Raw genomic sequence first — 22504 nt, 5'->3', positions numbered from 1 at the left:
AACAAATTCGTAGGAATAGGCTAACCCTCTGAGATCTTTTGGACATAATCTGATTCCGACCCCAGCTTCTGGAGAAGCCATCAAATACAGCCTTATTCAATGAATACTCCAAGAACTGTATGGCTGGGGAAGATTCTCTTTAAGTGAAGATAATTGGGTCTTTACAATGTGCAGAAGTCAGGGACTTTCATCTCTAGAGTATCCCAAGTTTCTGATTCATAACCTTAGGGATTGAAGAAGTTTGTAACAATAAGTGCTAAATTAACTTCCAAGAGAAGCTGAATCTCTTGAGTAAGCATCAACTTTAGGACAAATCGTGGGAAACCAGTTGTATCATGGGTCCTTTTTATAAAATATGTTTCTTTCCTTGACATGTTCTTAGGAAAATTCACGTGCAGACAAAGGCCTGCTTGTAGCAATTCTTTCTCACATTTCTTTTTAGGAAGGAGAACAACCATCTTTCAAAGTGAGAATCTTCTGGTCTCTTCTGAAAAATGCAAATGGGATTCAAATTCCTGGAAATGTTTTCTATTATTTAATAGGATGGAATGGTGAGAATGACCTTAAAACACAGTGGGAGGTAAGATAAAGAAAAACATTTTACTAATGTCATTTCCAAAGGAAAACATCCCACAATAAATATAAGGATTTTTTGTTGTTGAAGTGATCATTGCTGGTGGGATTTTGAAAAGACTTATATATGTGTAAAGGAAAAAGTAAATTCAAGCATTATCATTAAGAGCCAGATATTATTTACATTTATTTAAAATTACCAAAATAACACAGAGAAGAGACGAGTGAGGAAAAGAAAGCTGCCTGTAATGCAACAGACCCTTAATAATAATACGTGAAAAGCTACTGTATTCAAGCAATTTTCGCCTTCTGCATCTATCAAACTAAGAACTGAAGCCAAAATAATCTGATCCGCAAAAGTCTGGGAGAAAAAGATACAGAGTCCACTAGGAAAGACAGCCTCATAGGTATGAGAGTAAGTGCGAAATGGGGAAGATAAAAACTAGCCATGAACCTGAGGGTTGGAGGGGAGGGAGTCCCCCTCAGTGGAGAGCCAGGGCTAGTGCCCACAGCAAGGGAGAGACAAGGAGAAGAGAAAGAGAGGCTGAAAAAGTTCATAGAGCTGTCTCTAGAGAAGAGAAAAACCTTAGCCCTGGAGGGAAAGGGATCCTTTCATCGCATCTGTAATCGCAGGGCATGGGGTGAGAGATCCTTCTTTTCTAGCTGGCATGTTTTCCTTGAGCTCTGTGCCCAATCTCAGACAGTGTCAGGAAAAACTGCTGCCCTACTCGCCCTACTTGATCCCTGGCTAGGAAGCCACCTGGTCTGTGGGAGTACATTTTGGGCAGTATCATTAAAGTATGTGGACTAGAATTTGAAAATGAGGCAGGGCTTGGAAAATACAATTTGGCCTGACTGCGGCACAGGGAAATTGGACCCAAAAGAATGGGTTGCAATGCTTGGTTTGAGAAGAGATTGGGACGCCACCATTATTCTCTCCACAACAGCCAAGGTGAGGCCTTGGGAGCTGCCATGGGACCACAGTGGATGTGAGACCTGCTTACACCAAACTACGCCCACCCACTCTGGAGAACTGCCTTCCCCTCCACACACTACCCCACACCCCCAAAAGACCAACATTGATGCATTGTCATAATTAGATCAATTCTTGCAATTCAGATATATTTTCCCTTATCTCATTCATATCTCTCCCCTCTGCTGGACTGTGCACACGGGACATTGGTTTGCCTAAATACTCATATTTAATCCATTCTCTTGAGGCTACCTTCCTTTCTCTCTCTCTGGAATGATCAGACTATATAGCTTCTTTAGGTAACATAATCTTTGCTTTTGTACTTTTTTCCTCATCTCCTACCATATTCTGCTCTTTCTATCATGGAATTAAGACGTTTAGTCTCTCTGCCTGGTGAATGTTCAATTTCAACTCCCTCACACCCCTGTCACTTCTCTCTTTGTAGATGGTCTTCAAACAGCATTGTCTCCACCCTACTCTTTATTTGTAGCTGGGATTTCTGGTTTTAGGCTTTTAGACTGTCCTTTCTCTTTTGTTGTTTTTGTCACACACACACACACACACACACACCCATGTTTTGTTCTTTCCCCATTTCTCACCTACATACACCCTTATATTTCATACTCGGGAACCTCTCATTCTTGGGCATCTGCTACACATCTTCGTCCATTCCCCAGGTGCTTATCATATTTAAGTCTGGGAGAAAATCTATCTCCTTCATGGGCTGTGCTCTGCAGATGGTTGTCTCCCTTGGGTTGGGCTCCACTGAGTGTATCCTCTTGGCTGTGATGGCCTATGATCGATGTGTGGCCATCTGCAACCCACTGAGGTACCCCGTCATCATGCACAGGGTGCTTTATATGCACATGGCTGCTTGGTCCTGGATCATAGGCTGCCTAAACGCTTTAGTGCAAACAGTCATGACAATGATATTGCCTTTCTGTGGGAATAATGTCATTGATCATTTTACCTGTGAGATCCTGGCCATTCTGAAACTCATATGTTCAGACATTTCCATGAATGTTTTTATCATGACTGTGGCAAGTACTGATTTATTGGTGATTCCTCTGCTGTAAATTTTCATTTCCTATGTTTTTATTCTCACTTCTATCATGAGAATTAATTCTGCTGAAGGGAGAAAGAAAGCTTTTTCTACCTGTTCTGCTCACCTGACTGTGGTGATCTTATTCTATGGTTCAGCCCTTTTTATGTACATGAAGCCCAAGTCAAAGGACACAAACACTTCCAATGAGATCATTGGACTGTCTTATGGACCTATGTTGAATCCCATCATCTACAGCCCGAGGAATAAAGAGGTGAAAGAAGCCATGAAGAAAGTCCTAAGAAGATACCTAAATTTATTGAAATCATGAAAGTCCTTAAGACCTGTGATATCCGAAGTGGAGAACTAGATCTTGACTTTTATATTCATGATGAGACTGAAAAACATATTATCATGACAGCTTGTATGTTTACAAAGTCAAATATGGGACTCTCATTTGTTTCAATGTAAAATGCTCATGTAAACCTTCTAAATAGTGCCTTAACTGCTGGGTTTCCATCGATAAGCAAGTCTGCTAATTGCTCCCATGAAGGTCATGATACTGCTCATCAAGATGAATCAACCTCTCAACCTCAATCTCAATTTCTCTTTCCCTCTCTGTCTCTCTCTGTCTCTCTCTGTCTCTCTCTCTCCTCTCCTTTTTCTTTTCTCATTTCTATTCACCTCTATCCTCCATATATTTCCCTTCTCCTCCTTTCCCTCTTCCTTCTCTCCTTTCTCAGTCTCTTTGAAGTAGACATCTGTTGCTTTTGTTATGCAACATCCCTATACAGTTTGCAGATCTGCATAATATGTAGGAAAATTATGAATATTTTTATTTTGAGGAACCAACAGCACCCCACTCTCAGTCCATGTTTTACAGGGTGGGACTGTCCCAACCCTCTGAAACTTAGGGTACACATGGAAACAGGAGTTGCTAAGAATTAATTAATTAACTTTTTAAAAGTTTATTTCCTTAGTCATACTGGTTGCTATAGTTTAGCAAGTGACCTAAATCAGGCTAATCATATACAATCCAAGAGCCCTACCCCAGTGTCAGAAACAAAATTATTCTTTCTGTTGATCTCTCAATGTGTAGAATGTAAACCGAGAGCTCCTGCTGGTCATCCTTGTCAATATGCAGGAGACACTGAGACAGTAGAGCTGACATAGGCAATGTGCCTGATGATGCCATTCTAACTCCTGAAACCAATGATGGCTACAAATCAGACTCGTTTCTGTACAGTTTATTTATATGAATCAAATTAGCACTTTATGCAAAACTAATTTCAGTTAGACTTCACCACATACATCCATATATATCTTAATTACTATATCCCCTTCATTTCCCTCTACTTATGGAGGACATAGTCAAACTCAAAAGCAGAGAATGGAATGGTGGTTAACAGGAGCTGGAAGGAGAGAAAAATAGGGAGGTTTTAGTCAAAGGGTACAAAATTTCAGTTATACAAGATGAGTAAGTCCGGGGGACCTAATGTACAACATAGTACCAATAGTCAACAACACTTTAAGTCCTGTATACTTTAAATTTTTCTAGAAGTATACTTCTATTAAGTGTTCTTATTGTAAAATACTAATAATCATAAATAAGAGGGTGGGAAGAAACTTTTAGAGGTGATGGATAGGTTTGTGACACAGACTGTGATAGTTTTATGAGTATACTTGTCTCCAAACTCATCATTTTTGTACCTTAATTATGTACAGCTGTTTCAATGTGCAAACTAACTGAAAACCCAGTGGGGAGGGGGAGGATTTTACTTTAAATAATAAAGAGTTAATGGAGAGTACATGTTAAAGTTTTAATAAAGGTGAAATTAATCACTGGTATTAAAATATTAGAACGGTAGCTACGTTGCAGAAATTGAGACAGAGAAAGAATGGAAAGGCATTTAGAGAAGTCTTCTAAGATTATGCTAAGGTTCTATATATTTTTTAGAATTTATTTATTTAAATTCAAGTTATTTAACATACAGGGTAGTATTGGTTTGAGGAGTAGAACCCAGTGATTGATCACTCACGTATAACACACAGTGCTCATCCCAACAGGTACCCTTCTTAATGCCCATCACCTATCTAGCTCATCCCCCACCCCCCTCCTCTCCGGCAACCTTCTATTTGTTCTCTGTATTAAATAAGAGTCTCTCTTATGGTTTGCCTCACGGTTTTTATCTTATTTTTCCTTCTTTTCCCCATGTTTATCTGTTTTGTTTTTTAAATTCCACATATGAGTGAAATAATATGATATTTGTCTTTCTCTGAATGACCTATTTCCCTTAGCATAATACTCTCTAGTTCCATCCACACTGTTGCAAATGGCAAGATTTCACTTATATCTGGATAGGAGTTTAGATTACACAGGTGTATATATTTGTCAAAACTGAGTACATTTTACTTGTCCATTTATATAAATTTTAAATTTAAAAACTGCATTTAAATATTTAATTCTAGTTAACAATTTACTCTCATTAATGATATGCATACTAAGGGAGAAGTGTGTTGAAGTCCACAAAGTTCTTTGAAATGCATTAAAAAATAGGATGGATTAGAGAATGTAGAGAAGGATGGATCATAGATACATAATAAGCAAGTATAGTAAAATGTTACTGGTAGTATTTAGTCAGTGGATAAATGAGCATTCACTTTAAAATTCTTTCAATCCTTCTTTATGCTTGAAAATTTTCATAGTAAAAGGTTAGGAAATTTTGCATGAAACTTATCAGGAGCATAGTTCTTGAATGAATGAATGATACCACATAGACTCTTACTGAGACAAGGATAGAGAACAAATCAAATGTGATGCTTTTATAAAATACCTTAAATTTAGTTTGAGAAAAAGTAACACTGCTTTTAAAAGGCAAAACTTGTTACACGTTATTTACAACTCCTACCAGAGAGAAATTTAAAATAAATTTTAATGGTCCTGTTAAACTTAATTTTCTATATGATCTGTAGACAGAGTTTTAATTGTTATTCCTGGGGAATGGGTCCAAAGAAAGGACAGGGAAGAAATGTATCAGAAATTAATAAAAATCAGAATGAGAGATATTGAGAAAAAAAGCAGATGGCAAACATCTTTGGCAGGATGTTTTGTCTGCATGATTCTTTCTACTGTTTTTAGCTATTAAGGGACTACTGGCTCCCTGGGGCATGTCAAATTGAAAAGACTGTAACAAAAGGAACCGGGTTCTACAAGGTTTATTCTTGAATTCACCTTCCTCCAGACCCTTAAGTCCATGAAGAGGTGCTTGAAATGGAATTCCTCTCTTTCAAAGTTTCTCAGTCTTGGCATTATTAGTATTTTGAGCTGGATAATTCCCCACTGTGGGAAGCTGTCCTGTGCATTAGAGGACGTTGAGTAGTATCCCTTGCCTCTACACTAGATGCCAGTAGCACTGCCCTCCCTCCTACCAACCCTCCCAAATTCGACAACCAATAATGTCTCCAGATTCTACCACAAGTCCCAAAGAAGCAAAATCCTACAGTGGAGAACTCTACTATACATTCACAGGAAAAATTACCTCTAAATTTGTAACACTGATAAACATGTAAATTCTTAAAAAAAAAAAACAAGTTGTGTAAACCCATTTCCCAGAGCCATCTCTGATCTGAAATTTTAATAAATATTAACAGGTTCAAGTTCAACTCAAACAATATAAGCTGTAAGCTGGTTGAAAAATGAAGTTTTCTTTTGCTATGCTACTGATGTTTTCACACCAGATGTAGAAAGAATAATGATTACTGCACATTTCAATCAAGATTCGATTGAATATACATGCTAATATCAAAAGATTATTCTTAAAAGGGAATGAGATTTTGGTCAATATAATGAAGGCTGTTGGTATTAGTATGAAAGGATGAACACAAATTTGAACACAAATGTTATGCCTCTGATCCAAAGTTTTAAATGTCAAAGCATTATATTTTCATTGTAGAATACATTACAGTATAGAGTATATCTCAAACTCTAACACATATAAAAAGTATATTTAAATCTATGTTTTACAAACCTGTAACAATTTTGTAAACAAGGCAAATAACTTCCTAAAATAAATACTTGATAAATGTATATACAAGTCTATTTAAGGAAATCCTAAGGGTAAAGTTTGTGCCCAATAAGGAACCATAAATGTGAGTTAAGAATGGCATGATACCATTTCTATTAGAATATTTATTGTTATTTAAAAATAATGAAACACAGATTTCTTTTAATGGAATGTGTATGTCATCAATGAGAATAAAGACCAAAAGAAATGGAACAATATCTTCAGACTGTTCATGGAAAGTAACTAAAAACCTATTATTCTCCACCAAACCAAACTATCTGTCAAGAGTAAAGCCAAAATAAAGATACTATTAGACAAAGACTAAATTTTACCATGCATAGCAACCCACAAAGAAAAAACTATATTCAACTGAAAGGTGTGGAATAAAAAATCGAAGTAAACAAAGAAATTGGTAAATATGCAGCTGAATCCAAATTGTCACTAGCTTTATAATTTTCCTCTCTTTTTTTAAAATTTTTCAAAAAAGCTACAATTTTGAGAACTTACATACCAAGTGAAAATGAAATTTTAAACATCAACAACATGGAAGAAAGAGTCAAGAGTTAAAAATCAAAGGTAAACATTTTTAAGTCCTTGTACTATTTAGAAAGATAGCAGAGATATTAAGTAGAGACTATGTTAAATTAAATAAGTATCAGTAAAAAATTAAGAGACTCATAAAAACAAAAGAAATAAGATACAGAACTTTCAAATCTGTTAAGAAAATTTAAGAAAACAAAGAAAATTTCATCAACTCAATAGAAGTCATGAAAGTTGTTCAAAAAAAAGGAGAGAAAATATTTATGAGGATAAAGGAATGAAAAGCATAAATATTCATATTAAATGTTATAAAGGCACCAGTTTGAAAATATCAATTGATTATGTGGAAAGTTATATTGACTTTTTTCTAAGGCTAAAAGTCACCTTTCATGCCAGCAGTAAATTTGACCAATCCAGTTATATTCTATTTAGAAGAGAAATTCCTAAAATTTAACACAGAAAGTTGGAAAGTAATGAAGTAGAAAAATATGTACCACATAAACACTAACCTTAAAAAAGCTGCTCTTTGGATTAAATCAGGCTAGAAGGACCTTGATGTAAAAAGTTTTACTAGGAAACTTATCATAAAGAAAAAAATAGTCCTGAAGCTTCTCCATCTTACCACACAGCTTCAATATAAACACTATGAATAATGACAGAATTACAAGAAAAAGACAAATCTAGTATAAAAAGGAGAGAATTCAGTATCTGTTTTAAATTCTTAAATGAAACAATAAAATACACACACACACACACACACACACACACACACTCTTATATGAAACTATGCATTAAGAAATGAGAGGATATTATCAAATCCAAATGAAATATGTAAATCAGTACACTACGAAAGGAAGCAGTCTCAATAAATACCAAAGAATAATATTCTAAACTCAACTCTGGCCACAATACAAAAAATATTAGAAATAAATATTGAAAATATGACCACTCCCAAACTGTTTTTTAAATCTGAAAATTAGAAAACATACTATTAAATAAATAATAGGCTAAATATATATTCTGATAAAAATTCCAAAATATTTTAATTCCAAAATATATAAAACTAAATAATAATAAAATTACTATAAAATATCAAATTATTGAAAGGCATAAAAGAAAACCCAAGTAAACTGTGAAGCTCTATTTTGCTCATGTTAGGGAATTTAAAACTAAATATATTCATTTGCCCCAATTTGTAAAATTTAGTACCATTTCAAACAAAATGAAATAGGATTTTTTACATTTGTCAAGTTGATCCTAAAATTCATGGAAGAGTAAAGAGCCAAGAATAACCAAAACTGTGCTATAACCAAGAAACACCTGATTTCAAGAATGATCAGAGTACATCAGACAATATGGTATTGATTCAGGTAAAAATAAGCATATCAAAGGAACTGAAATGAGAATCCAGAAATACCATGGGTATATATGGAAGTTTCTTATATACCAAAGGAACTGGCATTTGATATAAAGCAGCATTACCAATCAGGAAAAAAAAAGGATTAACGATTAAATAAATGGTGCCTGGGCACTGAACTAATTATACTGAGAAAAGATTAAAACTCTACCCCACACTGTGTCCAAAATAAATTTGAGACAAATAAATGACTAAATGCAAAAAAAAAAAAATTTACAACTATAAAACATCCAGAAAAAAATCAAACACGTGCTATAAAATTGAAGTGCAATCGATTGTTCCTCTTTTAAAATTATGTGTTCCATTCCCTTCTATCATGGTGTAATTATCAGAGATGAGCTAGTCTCCTTGCTAAAGTGAGTGTTCTCCTAACTAAAGCCTATATAATTGTGGTGATGCTTGGAAGAAGATAAATGTAGAGAGAATGAAAATACTAAACCTGACTTTCACAAAAAAATAAATAGTCTTCTGAGACTGTCAGTACCTTCAAAGAGAAAAAAGAAAAGGAATGAAAGAAAAAAGAAAAAAGGAAAATTGCCAAGAATCTAACAGAAATCAATTTCATTTCCACTTGTTTCATGGGCTTCCTCAATTTACCATGTATTTACCATCCATTTACCATGTAAAAAAATATTATGGTGTCCAATAAAAATGTCTAGTAAATGAGAAAATAAACACAATCATTAATTTTCAATAGAAAGTTATAAAACAGGAAATGCAATGTGTTCTCAAGTTTTCACTGTATGTCATATATGCATAAAAATAATCAAAATATCAATAATTTTATCTGACATTGTGGACTCCTTTTCTCCATTAGGCCTGTTTTAATTCCCAAACTTTCCACAATGAATAGGTATCATTTCTATAATCAGGAAAAAAATTAAATAAAAGAAGAAAATGTCATTTAATACGTAAGGTTTAATTTAGGTCTTTTGCACATTATTTCTAATGTATCTAAAGGTTATTATCTTCAGCAAGATTTAAAGGTTCAACTTTAAATCACTTATGGGATTACAGAGTCTCTTAGAAGAAAACAGAGGAGTGTTTAAATTGGCTACCACAGCCACTGGTATGCCCTCTGGAAATGTTTAGGGCCTAGAGGTTAGACTACTTCCGTGGCAGACTGACTTACTACCAACACAAAGTTATAACATGAATTTCCATTGGAGACGAAAGCTTTATTTTTGATCTGCCTCCTTACCACTACTAGCAGTCATCTGGAACTGTGCAATATTTCTGTGGGGTTTAAGAGCAGGACTATAACGCTAAGAGAAGACAGCTAAGATTTTAACTAATCAAAATAGGAAGAGCAGCAGCAACTTCTGTATGTAGACAGAAAACAGTGAAACACTAGAAAAAGGAATACTGACTAAAGAGATCCATGCTTGTACCTAAAAATGGCTTCCTTGTTTTGAAGACTGTAGTCCCAATTAACCGCACTATCTACTGTGAATGGAGGATCAGAGGATCCTACACTGATAATTAAATGAGGTAGACTTAAGCAGAGTTGAGAAGAGTTTTTCCTCAGAAAAGAGAGAAGACATGGGAGTTGGGAATTCTGAATCATTTATTTTATTTGAAAAATTTTTAAGAAAACAATGAAAATCTTGGGAAATGAGATACTGCTCAGGGAAGTAAGTATCGTGGATACTTATAAAATCACTTCAGTTTTTATTTACCATAGAAAATTTTTTAAATGGCAGCCTATGAGTTCAGATTAAATTAACATGTCTTGTGCACTCCCTCTGTTCTCAGATCTTCTAAGTATGTTATGTTAACTCTCACAAAACATCTACAATGTAAGTAATATTACCTCATTTTAATTATGTGTATGTTAAGTGTCTTGCTCAAGGTTTGTCCAACTATCAAGCCGCAGAGTAAGACTGAACTCTAGGCCCCTGACTCTAAGACAACTGTACTTACAATTAAAATACAGTACTGTTCCAAAAAATAACTTACCAGCAATAAGAACAAAAGGGTAAAAGGACTTGAAGCATGGTTAAGTCCCATGGCGCAAGCCTAGAAATTATTAGATAGCATGTTCTAATCAATCTCAGAAGTAAGCCTCCGGGTCAGACAGGGGCTCCTCCAAGATAAGAGCTTAAAGCTTCAGCTGTGCTACCGGTGACAAAGAATTGGATTTGGTACCCACACAGTAATGTTAGGGAGAAAAATCCTCAGGATAATTCTCAAGACTGAAAATGGAGAAGAGGACCTATTTCTAACTCAGCCAGTATTGCTTATTATCAACACCTTCCAGAGCTCCTAGAGGGTCACATATTTGAGCAAGCATTTGGGATCTCCTGCCAGAGGTGTTGTATTACACAGAACAAATGTGCTTCATAAGCAGTAGGAAAAACTGGGTACAGGATGTAGATGTAATATTTAGTGTGCCATGCTGTGCTCCAAAAAGTTCCTTGGTATCTGTCCTTCTCTGCCTGACTTATTTTGCTTAGCATGATAGGTCTAGCAAGAGAAACCTAACAGAGGACCATGGGGAAAGGAAGGGGGAAAGAGAGCTGGGGAGAGTGAGGGACAGAAATCATGAGGGACTATTGAATACTGAAAATGAACCATGGACTGAAGGGAGAGGGGGAGGGAAGGAAAGGAGTGATGGTCATGGTGGGGGCCACTTGTGGGGAGAAGCACTGGGTGTTATATGGAATCCAATTTGAAAATAAACTATTAAAAAAAAGTTCTGTGAGTTAAAATCAGAGAGTATAGGTAAGTACTTGTTATTTACAAACTCCTCCTCTCTTCTATTGGTAAACATGGAGAAAAAAGTGAACGCTTCACAGTACATAATCCTCAAAAAAAGTTTCCTTTCTTTCCACAGATGATGGCCAAAGGTGAGGACATATCTAATGAGCTGGCCTTTGGAATGAGATGAACAAAACTTGGACAACAGGAATCTGAAGTTCTACTTCTTTAGAGCAGAATGAAAAAAAATAGATACCAGAGGTTTCTTAATCTCCTTCCTACACACCAGGTATCTCTTCCTTTTCTTGTAATATTGTTAGATTCTTTATACTGCATCCTTTCTGCACCACTAAGCTTGGTCACATTTAAATAGTGAGTTCTAGAATCCTTTTTCCAACCCTTAAGTCAATATGTCTGCTGATAGTGGATATATGTGTAAGTTTGAACTTGGAACACTAAAGGGCATTAAATTGGTCTCTGTAACATAAAGCAACATAGAGCCCCTGTCCAATTTCCTGTCCATGGACTATTTTATTTCCTACTTGAGTTTTAAAGAAGACTGGCGCAAAGTCTCTGGATGTCCTAGGCACTATTCGCTTCTAAGAAGAACTTGAAAGTATTATTTCTGATATTTATAACCATAAAATATAGGCTAATTAAGAATTATTTGGAAAACAAAAAGAATAGAAAGAAAGTTGTTACCGCCCCAATTCCCATAGTCTAGAAGAAACTAAGTTAACATTTTGGAGCCAGATATATTTTTATAGCCATATATCTAAATAGGCATGTAGATATATAGATATACATATATATAGTAATCACTTATGTTATTAAGAAAACTATTTTTTTTCATGTAATGTTATATCATCAGCATTCTCTCTTATCCTTAGCTCTTCATCAAGACTACAATTTGAACTGATGATATTACATGTGACATTATGTGTTCTCATGTGTGTATCATAACCACAACATGCCAGGATGTCAGCATCTTAGAGAAAAAAATGATAACACTTATTAAGAATGAGTGAACTTGACACATAATATTACATGCAATGCCACTTATTTGTTTTTCTATTCTACTGTTGAATGGCAGGGAGGGAATGTTAAGTAATCATAATAATGCATCTTTAAACTTTGATGACTTTTAGGGAAATATCTCCAGATCTCACCATTTGAAATTATGTTGACCAAAGGTTTAAAAGAGATCATCTTTATCATCTTAGTGATATATGTTATGTTATATCGTTGCTTTTTGGCATCTAGTTAGATGACATTATTCTGTTTTTTAATTTCCAAGCATTAATTTAGAATTTCATGCTTTAATTAAAAAAATGTTATCATGTTAGTATGTAGTTTGGATACACTTTTTATTCATTACATATGCAGTCATAAATGCGATTGATCACAGTTTTACTCTGACAATTTTGGGTAAAAAGGCAATTGTAGTTTGTTAAAATATTTTGCAAAGTGTTCCATAACTTTTTCACATTGGAACATATTATACAGCACATTATTTTTTTCTTAAAAGCATAAAATACTATCATAAGCATTCTGGATTCAGTGTCAATTTTGAAAATCCACTACTCACGAGTTCCCTATTACACATCACAGTGCATGTGGCATAGAATGTGTTGCATAAACGAGTAGGTGAAGTATACTAGCAGCATGGAAGGCACTGGGTTCAGTGACAACACATAATCACGACCCTATTTAGATTAGAAAGCAAACAACCCTTGCTAGAAAAGATATTATCTAGGTTGAGAGAGGCCCTTCCAGCTTTAACAGAACAGCATATACAAATGCATAACATAAAGAGAGGGTATGCAGTATTTTCCGGGAAGTAAAAGAAACTCAGCATGTCCATTTCAGAGCATGGAGAATCTCAGTAGTGGCTTCAGAAATTCTACATTAGAGAGAATTAGGAATGACAGTTTGGTTGAAGGAGGAGCTAGAGACCCCTTCATGGTAACATGAAGTTGTGTTGAATACCAAGCACATTGCTTTCCCTTAGATTGTATTTCTATGTTAGGATGTCATTTGTGGGGAGGCTAATGAAGATGACTGTGAAGCAAATCTACCAAATAATCCTTCCTTGAGACCATCAGTGGGGAGATATAGCAAAAGTGGGAGGAGAGGGGATTAAAATAGGCTTAGTGTAATGGGTTGTTTTTGGTGAAGTTGCTGCCTTTGCTTTCTCTTTGCTTTCTCTCACCCTGGATTAGAAAATATCCTCACTCATCTGGGACCTTTTCTGAGCATAAAGACAGCTATTCCTCTTTGACACCTTTTGCCTCAACAACTCCTCCCAAGGATAACACAGAATAAAGAAGGGGAAAGTTACTTGATAAATCTACATCAGAAATTTAAATTTGCCTGCCCTTTTCTAAACCCTGAATGTGACATGGACACATGAAGATGGGGAATACTTCAGCTGTGACTGAATTCTTTCTGGTGGGACTTTCCAAATACCCAGAGCTCCAGCTTCTTCTGTTCATGTTCTGCCTCATCACATATATGATAATTCTGCTGGGAAATAGCCTCCTCATTGTCATCATCATACTGGATTCTCGCCTCCACACCCCCATGTACTTCTTCCTCGGGAACCTCTCATTCTTGGACATCTGCTACACATCCTCATTCATTCCCCCAATGCTTACCATATTTAAGTCTGGAAGAAAATCTATCTCCTTCATTGGCTGTGCTCTGCAGATGGTTGTCTCCCTTGGGCTGGGCTCCACTGAGTGTGTCCTCTTGGCTATGATGGCCTATGATCGATATGTGGCCATCTGCAACCCGCTGAGGTACCCCATCATCATGCACAGGGTGCTCTATGTGCACATGGCTGCTTGGTCCTGGATCATAGGCTGTCTGACCTCCTTAGTGCAAACAGTCATGACAATGATGTTGCCTTTCTGTGGGAATAATGTCATTGATCATTTTACCTGTGAGATACTGGCCATTCTGAAACTCACATGTGCAGACATTTCCATGAATGTACTTATCCTGACTGTGGCAAGTACTGTTTTATTGGTGATTCCACTTCTGTTAATTTTCATTTCCTATGTTTTTATCCTCTCTTCCATCCTGAGAATTAATTCTGCTGAAGGGAAAAAGAAAGCTTTTTCTACCTGTTCTGCCCACCTGACTGTGGTGATCTTATTCTATGGTTCAGCCCTTTTTATGTATATGAAGCCCAAGTCAAAGGACACAAAAGCATCTGATGAGATCATTGTACTGTCTTATGGAGTGGTAACCCCTATGTTGAATCCCATCATTTATAGCTTGAGGAATAAAGAGGTGAAAGAGGCTGTGAAGAAAGTCCTGAGCAGACACCTGCATCTATGGAAAATATAAAAGGTCTTGAAGCATGTGATACCCTCAGTGTTGAGACCAGATCAGATCTTCTGTGTTCACAAAGACACAGAATCCAGTATTAAGAGAACTTATCTGCTCGTAAGTCCAAATATAAGATTTACATTCTTTTCAACACAGAAGTCTCATGTAGGCCTTATGAATAGTGTCTAGGCTATAATTTCTAGTTGTATGTAGCTTTCCCATTCGGTCCCATACAGGCTACATGGCTTTTCCTCAAGATAAATCTCTATTCTCTCAGCTTTGTTCTCTCTCTTGTTTTCTTTTTTCTTCCCTTCCCCATTTCCTCCTTCTTTTCTTTTCTCCTTCTCCATATACTTTATTACTCAACTTTCGTTCTGTTTCTGGTATCCTTTCTCAGTTTAAACTAGACATCTATTGTTTTGTTGTCTAGTATCTCCTCTTCTGATTAAAAAAAAATGTACTTTTTCTTTCAACATTCAACAGTGCCGCCCTGTGAGTACATGTGTGCTGGAGGGAGCTGACCTCTGGAAATAGTGGTACCATCTGAAACAAAGGAATAGGCAATTAAAGCAAATCCCTCTGGTTATAGTAATTCATTAAGCATAGGAGGTGAGTTCTGCCAGGCTAATCAGACTCAACCTAAGAATGCTGTCACAGATAAAGAAAAGAGGCTAAGATTTCTTAACTGATATAATGTAAGATTGGAGCCAATCTTTATCAGCAAGTGCATGGAGTCTGAGAGGCAAAGAGGTGTTGACAGAAGGAGGGACAGTGTGTGTGTGTCCTGGTATTTTAACTCCTGATCCACTGTGTCTATAGTCAGTTCACAATTATTCTTTTTAGTTACTGAATCAATAAAATACCTTTTTATAAAAAACATGTGAGTTGAATTTTCATCACGTAACAGTTATATCGTCCCTACTACTGTATTTCTTTGTACACCTCACCAATCATATTTTTGAGGTAAAATTTATGAGGATATATTATGGCCCCAACTTTTCCAGCCTTCATGGGCTCCCTTCCTTTAACAACTAAATAATTTCTATTCGGTGTGCCTACATACATTCCAGTCACCTTCCTAATTATTTCTGAGGAGTATGTCTATTTCTTAGTCTCTGGTTTTCACTTTATGCCAGACTACTCTAAACTTTTCTAGGGGCACCTTGTTTACTCAGTTGGTTGAGTGTCGGACTTTGGCTCAGGTCACCATCTCACAGTTGGTGACTTCAAGCCCCATAACGGGCTTGCTGCTGTCAATGAAGAGCCCACTTCTGATCCTCTGTGCCTTCCTCTCTCTCTCTCTCTGCCCCTTCTCCACATGCGCTCTCTCAAAAATAAATAAACACAAAAAGCACAAAACTTTCTATCATTCTTCTCCGGTAATCTTGTATATCTCTGTGTCAAGCTCTCAACAGTACATTTTGCCTGCAAAGAATAAACATAAGTCTCCTCCACATACATATTCTGAAGACCACATGTTTAGCCTTTATTTAGGCTTTGAATATAACATAAAGGGACTAAGTCATTAAGAAAAATAAATCAGTATTAAGTACTACTGTTCTTGTTAGCTACTGTCTTATGCAGGATTATATTTTGGGCTGTATCATCACTGCACACAGAGTAAGAGCTGGAAACGAGGCTGGAGGCACGACATACAACACTACTCACCTTGGCTGCACCCATGTCACAGTGAGATAGGGCCTAAAAGAGTGATTTTCAAGGCTCGGTTCAAGAAAGACTGGGGAGCCGCCATTTTTCTCCTCCTAACCACAAAGGTGGGGCCTCAGGGAACTGCCCACAGAACCCAGAGTGAAGAGGAGACCCGCCTACACCAAACCACACCCATCTGCCTTGCATAGCTGCTTTGTTACCAGAGCTGGATGATGCTGAACAAATAGACAGCTCTTCGCCCAAGACCAGCATTGATGCATTGCCATGGTTAACTCCAGATCAATTATTGCTACTCAGATACATTCTCCCTTATCTCATTCTTATCTCTTCCCTCTGCTGACCTGGGTATTCTGGTTATTGGTTTGCTTAAACAGTCATACCTGATCCATTCTCATGATACATACTCTACACCTCCATTGTTACCTTCCTTTCTCTTTCTCTGAAATTATCAGGCTATAGAGTTTCTCAGGGTAACATTACATTCGTTTTTTTTTTATTTTCTTTACTCTCCTACCTCCTACCATATTCTCCATTTCTCATTCTGAATTAAGCCTTTTAGTCTACCTGTCTGACCAAAGTTCACTTTCTCTTTTTCCCCACCCCTGTCATGTCTCTCTTTGTATATGCTCTTCCATCAAGACTGCCTCTACCCTGCTCTTTATTTGTAATTGAGATACCTGGTTTTGTGCTTAGAAACTATCTTTTGTCCTTTTTTCCCCCTTTTGGTTTGCTTCTTTGATTTACTTGTACGTTTGTGTGCTTTTGTTCCCTGTTTGTTTCTCTTTCTGTTTTCTTTTCCAGGGATACCTCAAGAAATAAGCCAAAGTATAGATGGTGGAGAGTTCCAAATATCACTACGAGTAGGGTGAGACCAAGTGACACCATTAAAAGAACACCTCCTGAATGGACAGGCCCTGGACAGTCAATAAGCCTCCTTTAATATAGCAATATTCACAAGTACAGAGTGCATAACAAGATTTTAAAACTGACAAGAGGCAGAAAGCTAGCTAAAATGTTGAAATAGAAGAACTCTCCTCTAAAGAAATTCCTGGAAGTAATCACAGATACAAGCAACATAATTGAGCAAGAATTTAGAACCATTGTCATAAAATTAATCACTGGGCTTGAAAAGGGCATGGAAGACATCAGAGAAGCTAATCCTACAAAGACTATGGACCTTAAAAATAGCTGTGAGGAGTTAAAAATATGCTATAAATGAGGCACATAATAAAATGGAGGCAGCCACAGTACATCTTGAAGAGGCAGAGATGAGGTTGGGTCAATTAGAAGACACAATTATAGAAAAAGAGGAAGCCAAGAAAATGAGATAAATTGATCCAGGAGCACAAAAAGAGAACGTGAGAACTGAGTGATACAGTGAAATGGAACAATATCCATATCATGGGAATTCCTGAAGGAGAAGTAAAGAAAAAGGTCCTAAAAGGACTTGATCAAATTATAGCAGAGAACTTCCCCAATTTGAACAAGGAAACAGACATTGAAATCCAAGAGGCATAGAGAACTCCCCTCAGACATAACTTGAATCAATCTTCTGCATGATATATCATAGTGAAACTGTCAGAATATAAGGATAAAGAGAATTCTGAAAGGAACTAGGGATAAAAGGGCCCTAACATACAAAGGGAAACCTATCAGAGTAGTTACAGACCTATTAAATCTTGGCAAGCCAGAAAGGAATGGCAAGAAATCTTGACAGTGAGGAACAGAAAACATATGCAGCCAAGAATCCTTTATCCAGTGAGCCTGTCATTCAAAATAGAAGGAGAGATAAAGGTTTTCCCAAATAAAAGTGGAAAGAAGTCATCACCACTAAATCACCCTATGAGAAATCCTAAAAGGGACACTACGAGAGAAATGTGGCAAGAAACACAAGGTACCAGAGACACCACCTCAAGCATGAACCCTACAGAGAACACAGTGACTCTAAACCCATATTTTTCAATAATAACACTGAATGCAAATAGACTAAATGCTCTATCAAATGACAGAAGGTAGCAGAATGGATAAAAAAACAAAATCCATCTATTTTCTGTCTCCAAGAGACCATTTTAGACCCGAAAACACCTTCAGATTGAAATAATGGGATGGAGAAATATACACTAATCAATAATTATTTATTAATAATTAATATTAATATATTATATCATATTAATAATAATAAATATTTATTAGATAATAGTGAGGTGATAATGATGATGGTGATGATAATAAAAGTAATCTTTGGGTGACTTTTAGGGAATACTTGCAGAGTTTCATCATTTAAAATCAAGTAGTCCTATATCTAAAATACTAAGGTTTTATTAAGAAAGAATATTGAATTACATCAAGTCATTATTTATATCCATCTAGATGATAATATAGGGTTTTTATTTACCTGCTTGTTTTCTATATTAACATATTTTTAAAAATTTATTTATTTTTAGAGAGAGAGAGTATGTGTGTGAATAGCATAGGGTGAGAGAGAGCCAGAAAGAGACTGAATTCCAAGCAGGCTCCAAGCTGTGAGCATAGAGCCTGATGCGGACCTCGAACCAAAGAACTGTGAGATCATGACCTGAGCCAACGAAGAGTCAGATGCTTAATTGACTGAGCCACCCAGGCACCCCTATATTGAGAGATTTCTTAATATTAATTTGGAATGCCTTGAATTTATCATATTATTATACAGTTGGATATGGTTGTATATTTATGTTTTTTATGTACATATTGGGATGAGATCAAACCATAGTTTTATTCTATTTTGACACCTGGGATTTAAAAGATATTTTAGTTTGAGGCACCTGAATGGCTCAGTTAGTTTAGTTTTCAGTTCTTGATTTTGGCTTAGGTCATGATCTCACGGTTCATAAGATCAAGTCCTGCATCAGGCTCAGTGCTGACAGTGCAGAGCCTGCTTGGGATTCTCTCTCTCTCTCTCTGTCTCTCTCTCTCTCTCTCTCTCTCCATTCCTCTGCCCTGCCTCCACTCTTGCTCATGCTCATTCTCTCTCTTGCTCTCTCTCTCTCTCTCAAAATAGATAAATACTTTTTTTTAGTTTGATAAAATGACCTACAAACTCTTCCATTATTTTTTGGACATTAGCGTCTTTATGTAGCACAGAGATTATTTGTTTCTTGAAAGTAATCTTTCTTTCCTAAGTAATTTCCTTCGAGTGTCCATTTTGAAAATCAGTGTCTATCTTAATCCCAAATGGATCACTGATAATACTATAGTATCTACTCTGCTAAGAATAAATAAATGAAAGTTTCCATGAAAGAGGTCAGTATACTTCTGTGAAAGCACTCCAAATAGGCATCCTACAAACTAGGTCAGGAAGGGTTCTTTGAAAAAGGGAATAATGGGGAGGGGCCTTTCCCATTTAAGATAAGCACTAGAACAGAAGCATAAAGAACGAGAATGATGTTTGGGGTTAACTGTGAGAAGATCAGCATAGCTACTGCAGAGCATGAGGAACAAGGGTCAGAAGTAGTTCCAGAATTTCTGTATTATTGATATTTAGAGATGACAATCTGGCTATAGGAGAGTCTTCTTGAAAGCAATATATCAGACATATACAAACAACTGGAGCAAAGCTGGGATTTCATATGGTATTAGTACTGTATATGATAAGAACTTATAAAATGTAAAGATCAATGTGAGCCAGAAAAAGCAAGGCAAGAATATAAATTCCAACACGCCTGAGGGCTGAGTAGTATTTTCAGAGGTTAAAAAAACGGATGGGGTGCCTAGGTGACTCAGTCAGTTGAGCATCTGACTTTGGCTCAGGTCATGACCTCACAGCTCGGCTAGTTGAGTTTGAGCCTGGCATTGGGATCTGTGCTGACAGCTCAGAGTCTGGAGCTGCTTCAGATCCTGTATCTCCTTCTCTCTCTGCCCCTCCCCTGCTTATGCCCTGTCTTTTTCTCTCAAAAATAAAGGAACAAAACAACAACAACAAAAGGATCTGTGATAGGTCCTATAGTACTGTGATAAGAAGGCTGATTCTGGATGTAGATGGCCAGGTATAAAATCCTGGTTCTAGCTATATGACCTTGGGGAAACTATTTAACTTCCATTTAACGGTTTGCTCCTCTGTAAAAGGGTGATAATAATACCACCTCATATTGCCATTATATAAATTACTCATCTCATGGGGTAGCAATTAATATTAAATGGGTTAATAGGGTAAAGTGTATATAACAGTCTGTACCACAGAGTTAGTTCTCAATAAATACTAGCAACCCACTATTGAACCAGTCATACTAACATAAACCAACATATTTAAAATCTTTATGAAAGGTGCTGTTATAAGCACATTTTATATGTTCACTAAGGAAAGGTTTCTTTCTATAAAATAAAAATAATTTAGAAGACACATAGGAACATTCCAAAATATATGAAGAAAAATGAAAAAATTACTTATCGTTAAATACTAGTATTATAGGACACTAAATTAACTTGCCTGAAAAAAATATTAAATGTGCATAAGGTATTCTGATGATGAAAAAAGAAAAGAATTACAGAATTCAGAGGAATACAAATGTTAGGAAATATTAGGAATACAAGTGAGCTGTATTGTCAGACGAGAAAGTCCAGGCTCTAAAAAAAACTGAACTAAATGTGGACCGAGGCTGCTTAACCCCTGGAAGCTCCTTGCAACCAATCTCAACTGTTCCCAGATTAACTCTAGACTGGTCTTTGAAAGACGAATAGATACACTACCCATGTGAGAAGATAAAATATTCAAAGTATGACCATTATGATTTCAAACTTTAGTGCTATCACCTCAAATATACTACTTAAATCTTTCTTTATAGACCAGGCAAGAGATTTCATATATAATCAATAATGTAATTTTTAAAAGTATTATTATGATAGACACAATGTTTCAACCATGTATTTTAATAGGCATTTGAGAAACTTTACGTAATTTAATACCCACAACAATTTGTCAGAATTATTTCTTTCAACATCTTACCATGAATTAACTGAGGCTCAGAAAGACACATGCAAAGCTGAGTGGCATGGTGCTGACTATTTTTAAAACTAGGACCAGCTTCATTTTCAATAGGATTTTATTTCAGAATATTCATTAATAATGAGATTTATATCTAAATTTAAAATTTTGGGGGCGCATGGGGGGCTCAGTTGGATAAGCATCTGACTTTGGCTCAGGTCATGATCTCACAGTTCATAGGTTAGAGGCCCACATCAGGCTCTGTACTGACAGCAGCCTGCTTCAGATTCTGACTCCATCTCTGAGACTCCCCCCACACACACTCTGTCTTTCTCTCTCAAAAACAAAACAAAAGAAAAGAAAAACACTTAGAAACATTTAAAAATAAATAAACTTTAAAAATTAAAAAATTAATTTAGAATTATGTTGTCCCTATTATTTTATTAGAGGACTGACACTTCAAAGCACAATTCTTGGGGTCATTGGTAGCTTTGCCCCTGCTACCGCATGCCCCTACAAAGTACTGAATTTTTCAGTGCTTCAGTTTCAACATCAATAAAGGCAAAATTATATCCATGCCTTTCCTGATGCCCAGAGCTATATGAAAAATCAAAATATGGTAGGTTAAAGTGATGTTTGAAACTAAATTATAAATTTAAGGTTCCTGAAGTCATATACTTATCGTAACTCTGCAGGTGACATGGATACATGGAGATGGGAAATTACTCAGCTGTGACTGAATTCTTTCTGACAGGACTTCTCCAATATCCACAGCTCCGGTTTCCTTGTTCATGTTCTGCCACATCATATACCTGATAACCCCCTGGAAAACAGTCTCCTCATTACCAATCACACCTTAAAGTCTCACTTCCACACCCCCATGTACTTCTTCCTTGGAAACGTCTCATTCTTAGACATCTGGCAAACATCATCATCCATTCCTCCAATGTTCATATTAAGGTCTGAGAGAAAATCCAATTCCTTCATTGGCTGTGCTCTACAGATGGTTGTCTCCCTGGGGTTGGACTCCACTGAGTGTTTCCTCCAGGCTGTCATGGCCTATCATTGGTATCTGACCACCTGCAACCCACGGGGGTACCCCATCATCATGAACAGAGTGCTTTATGTGCACATGGCTGCTTGGCCTTGGATCATAGTCCAAACAGTACTGACAATGGTGTTGCCATTCGATGGGAATAATGTCATTGACCATCTTACCTGTGAGTTACTG

At 36.4% G+C, this 22504-nt stretch overlaps 2 protein-coding genes across 2 annotated transcripts in view; one reads left to right on the top strand and one right to left on the bottom strand.

Annotated features, from left to right (window-relative positions):
- The window catches only part of LOC115276682 (olfactory receptor 13C9-like), a 136476-nt gene that overhangs the window by 21331 nt on the left and 92641 nt on the right, over positions 1-22504 (bottom strand).
- On the top strand, positions 13719-14663 carry LOC115276680 (olfactory receptor 13D1-like). The gene has a single exon (XM_029920745.1). The coding sequence runs from the start codon at positions 13719-13721 to the stop codon at positions 14661-14663; it is 945 nt and encodes a 314-aa protein (XP_029776605.1).

Source organism: Suricata suricatta, chromosome 13 (genome assembly GCF_006229205.1).
Source record: "Suricata suricatta isolate VVHF042 chromosome 13, meerkat_22Aug2017_6uvM2_HiC, whole genome shotgun sequence".
In the NCBI taxonomy this organism is placed as follows: domain Eukaryota; kingdom Metazoa; phylum Chordata; class Mammalia; order Carnivora; family Herpestidae; genus Suricata; species Suricata suricatta.
The sequence above is the reverse complement of the archived record's forward strand: the minus strand, read 5'-3'. Positions and strand labels throughout refer to the sequence as shown.

Bases quoted from the DNA above. Each gene is read 5' to 3' on its own strand.
- LOC115276680 (XM_029920745.1), top strand. From the start codon at position 13,719: ATGAAGATGGGGAATACTTCAGCTGTGACTGAATTCTTTCTGGTGGGA.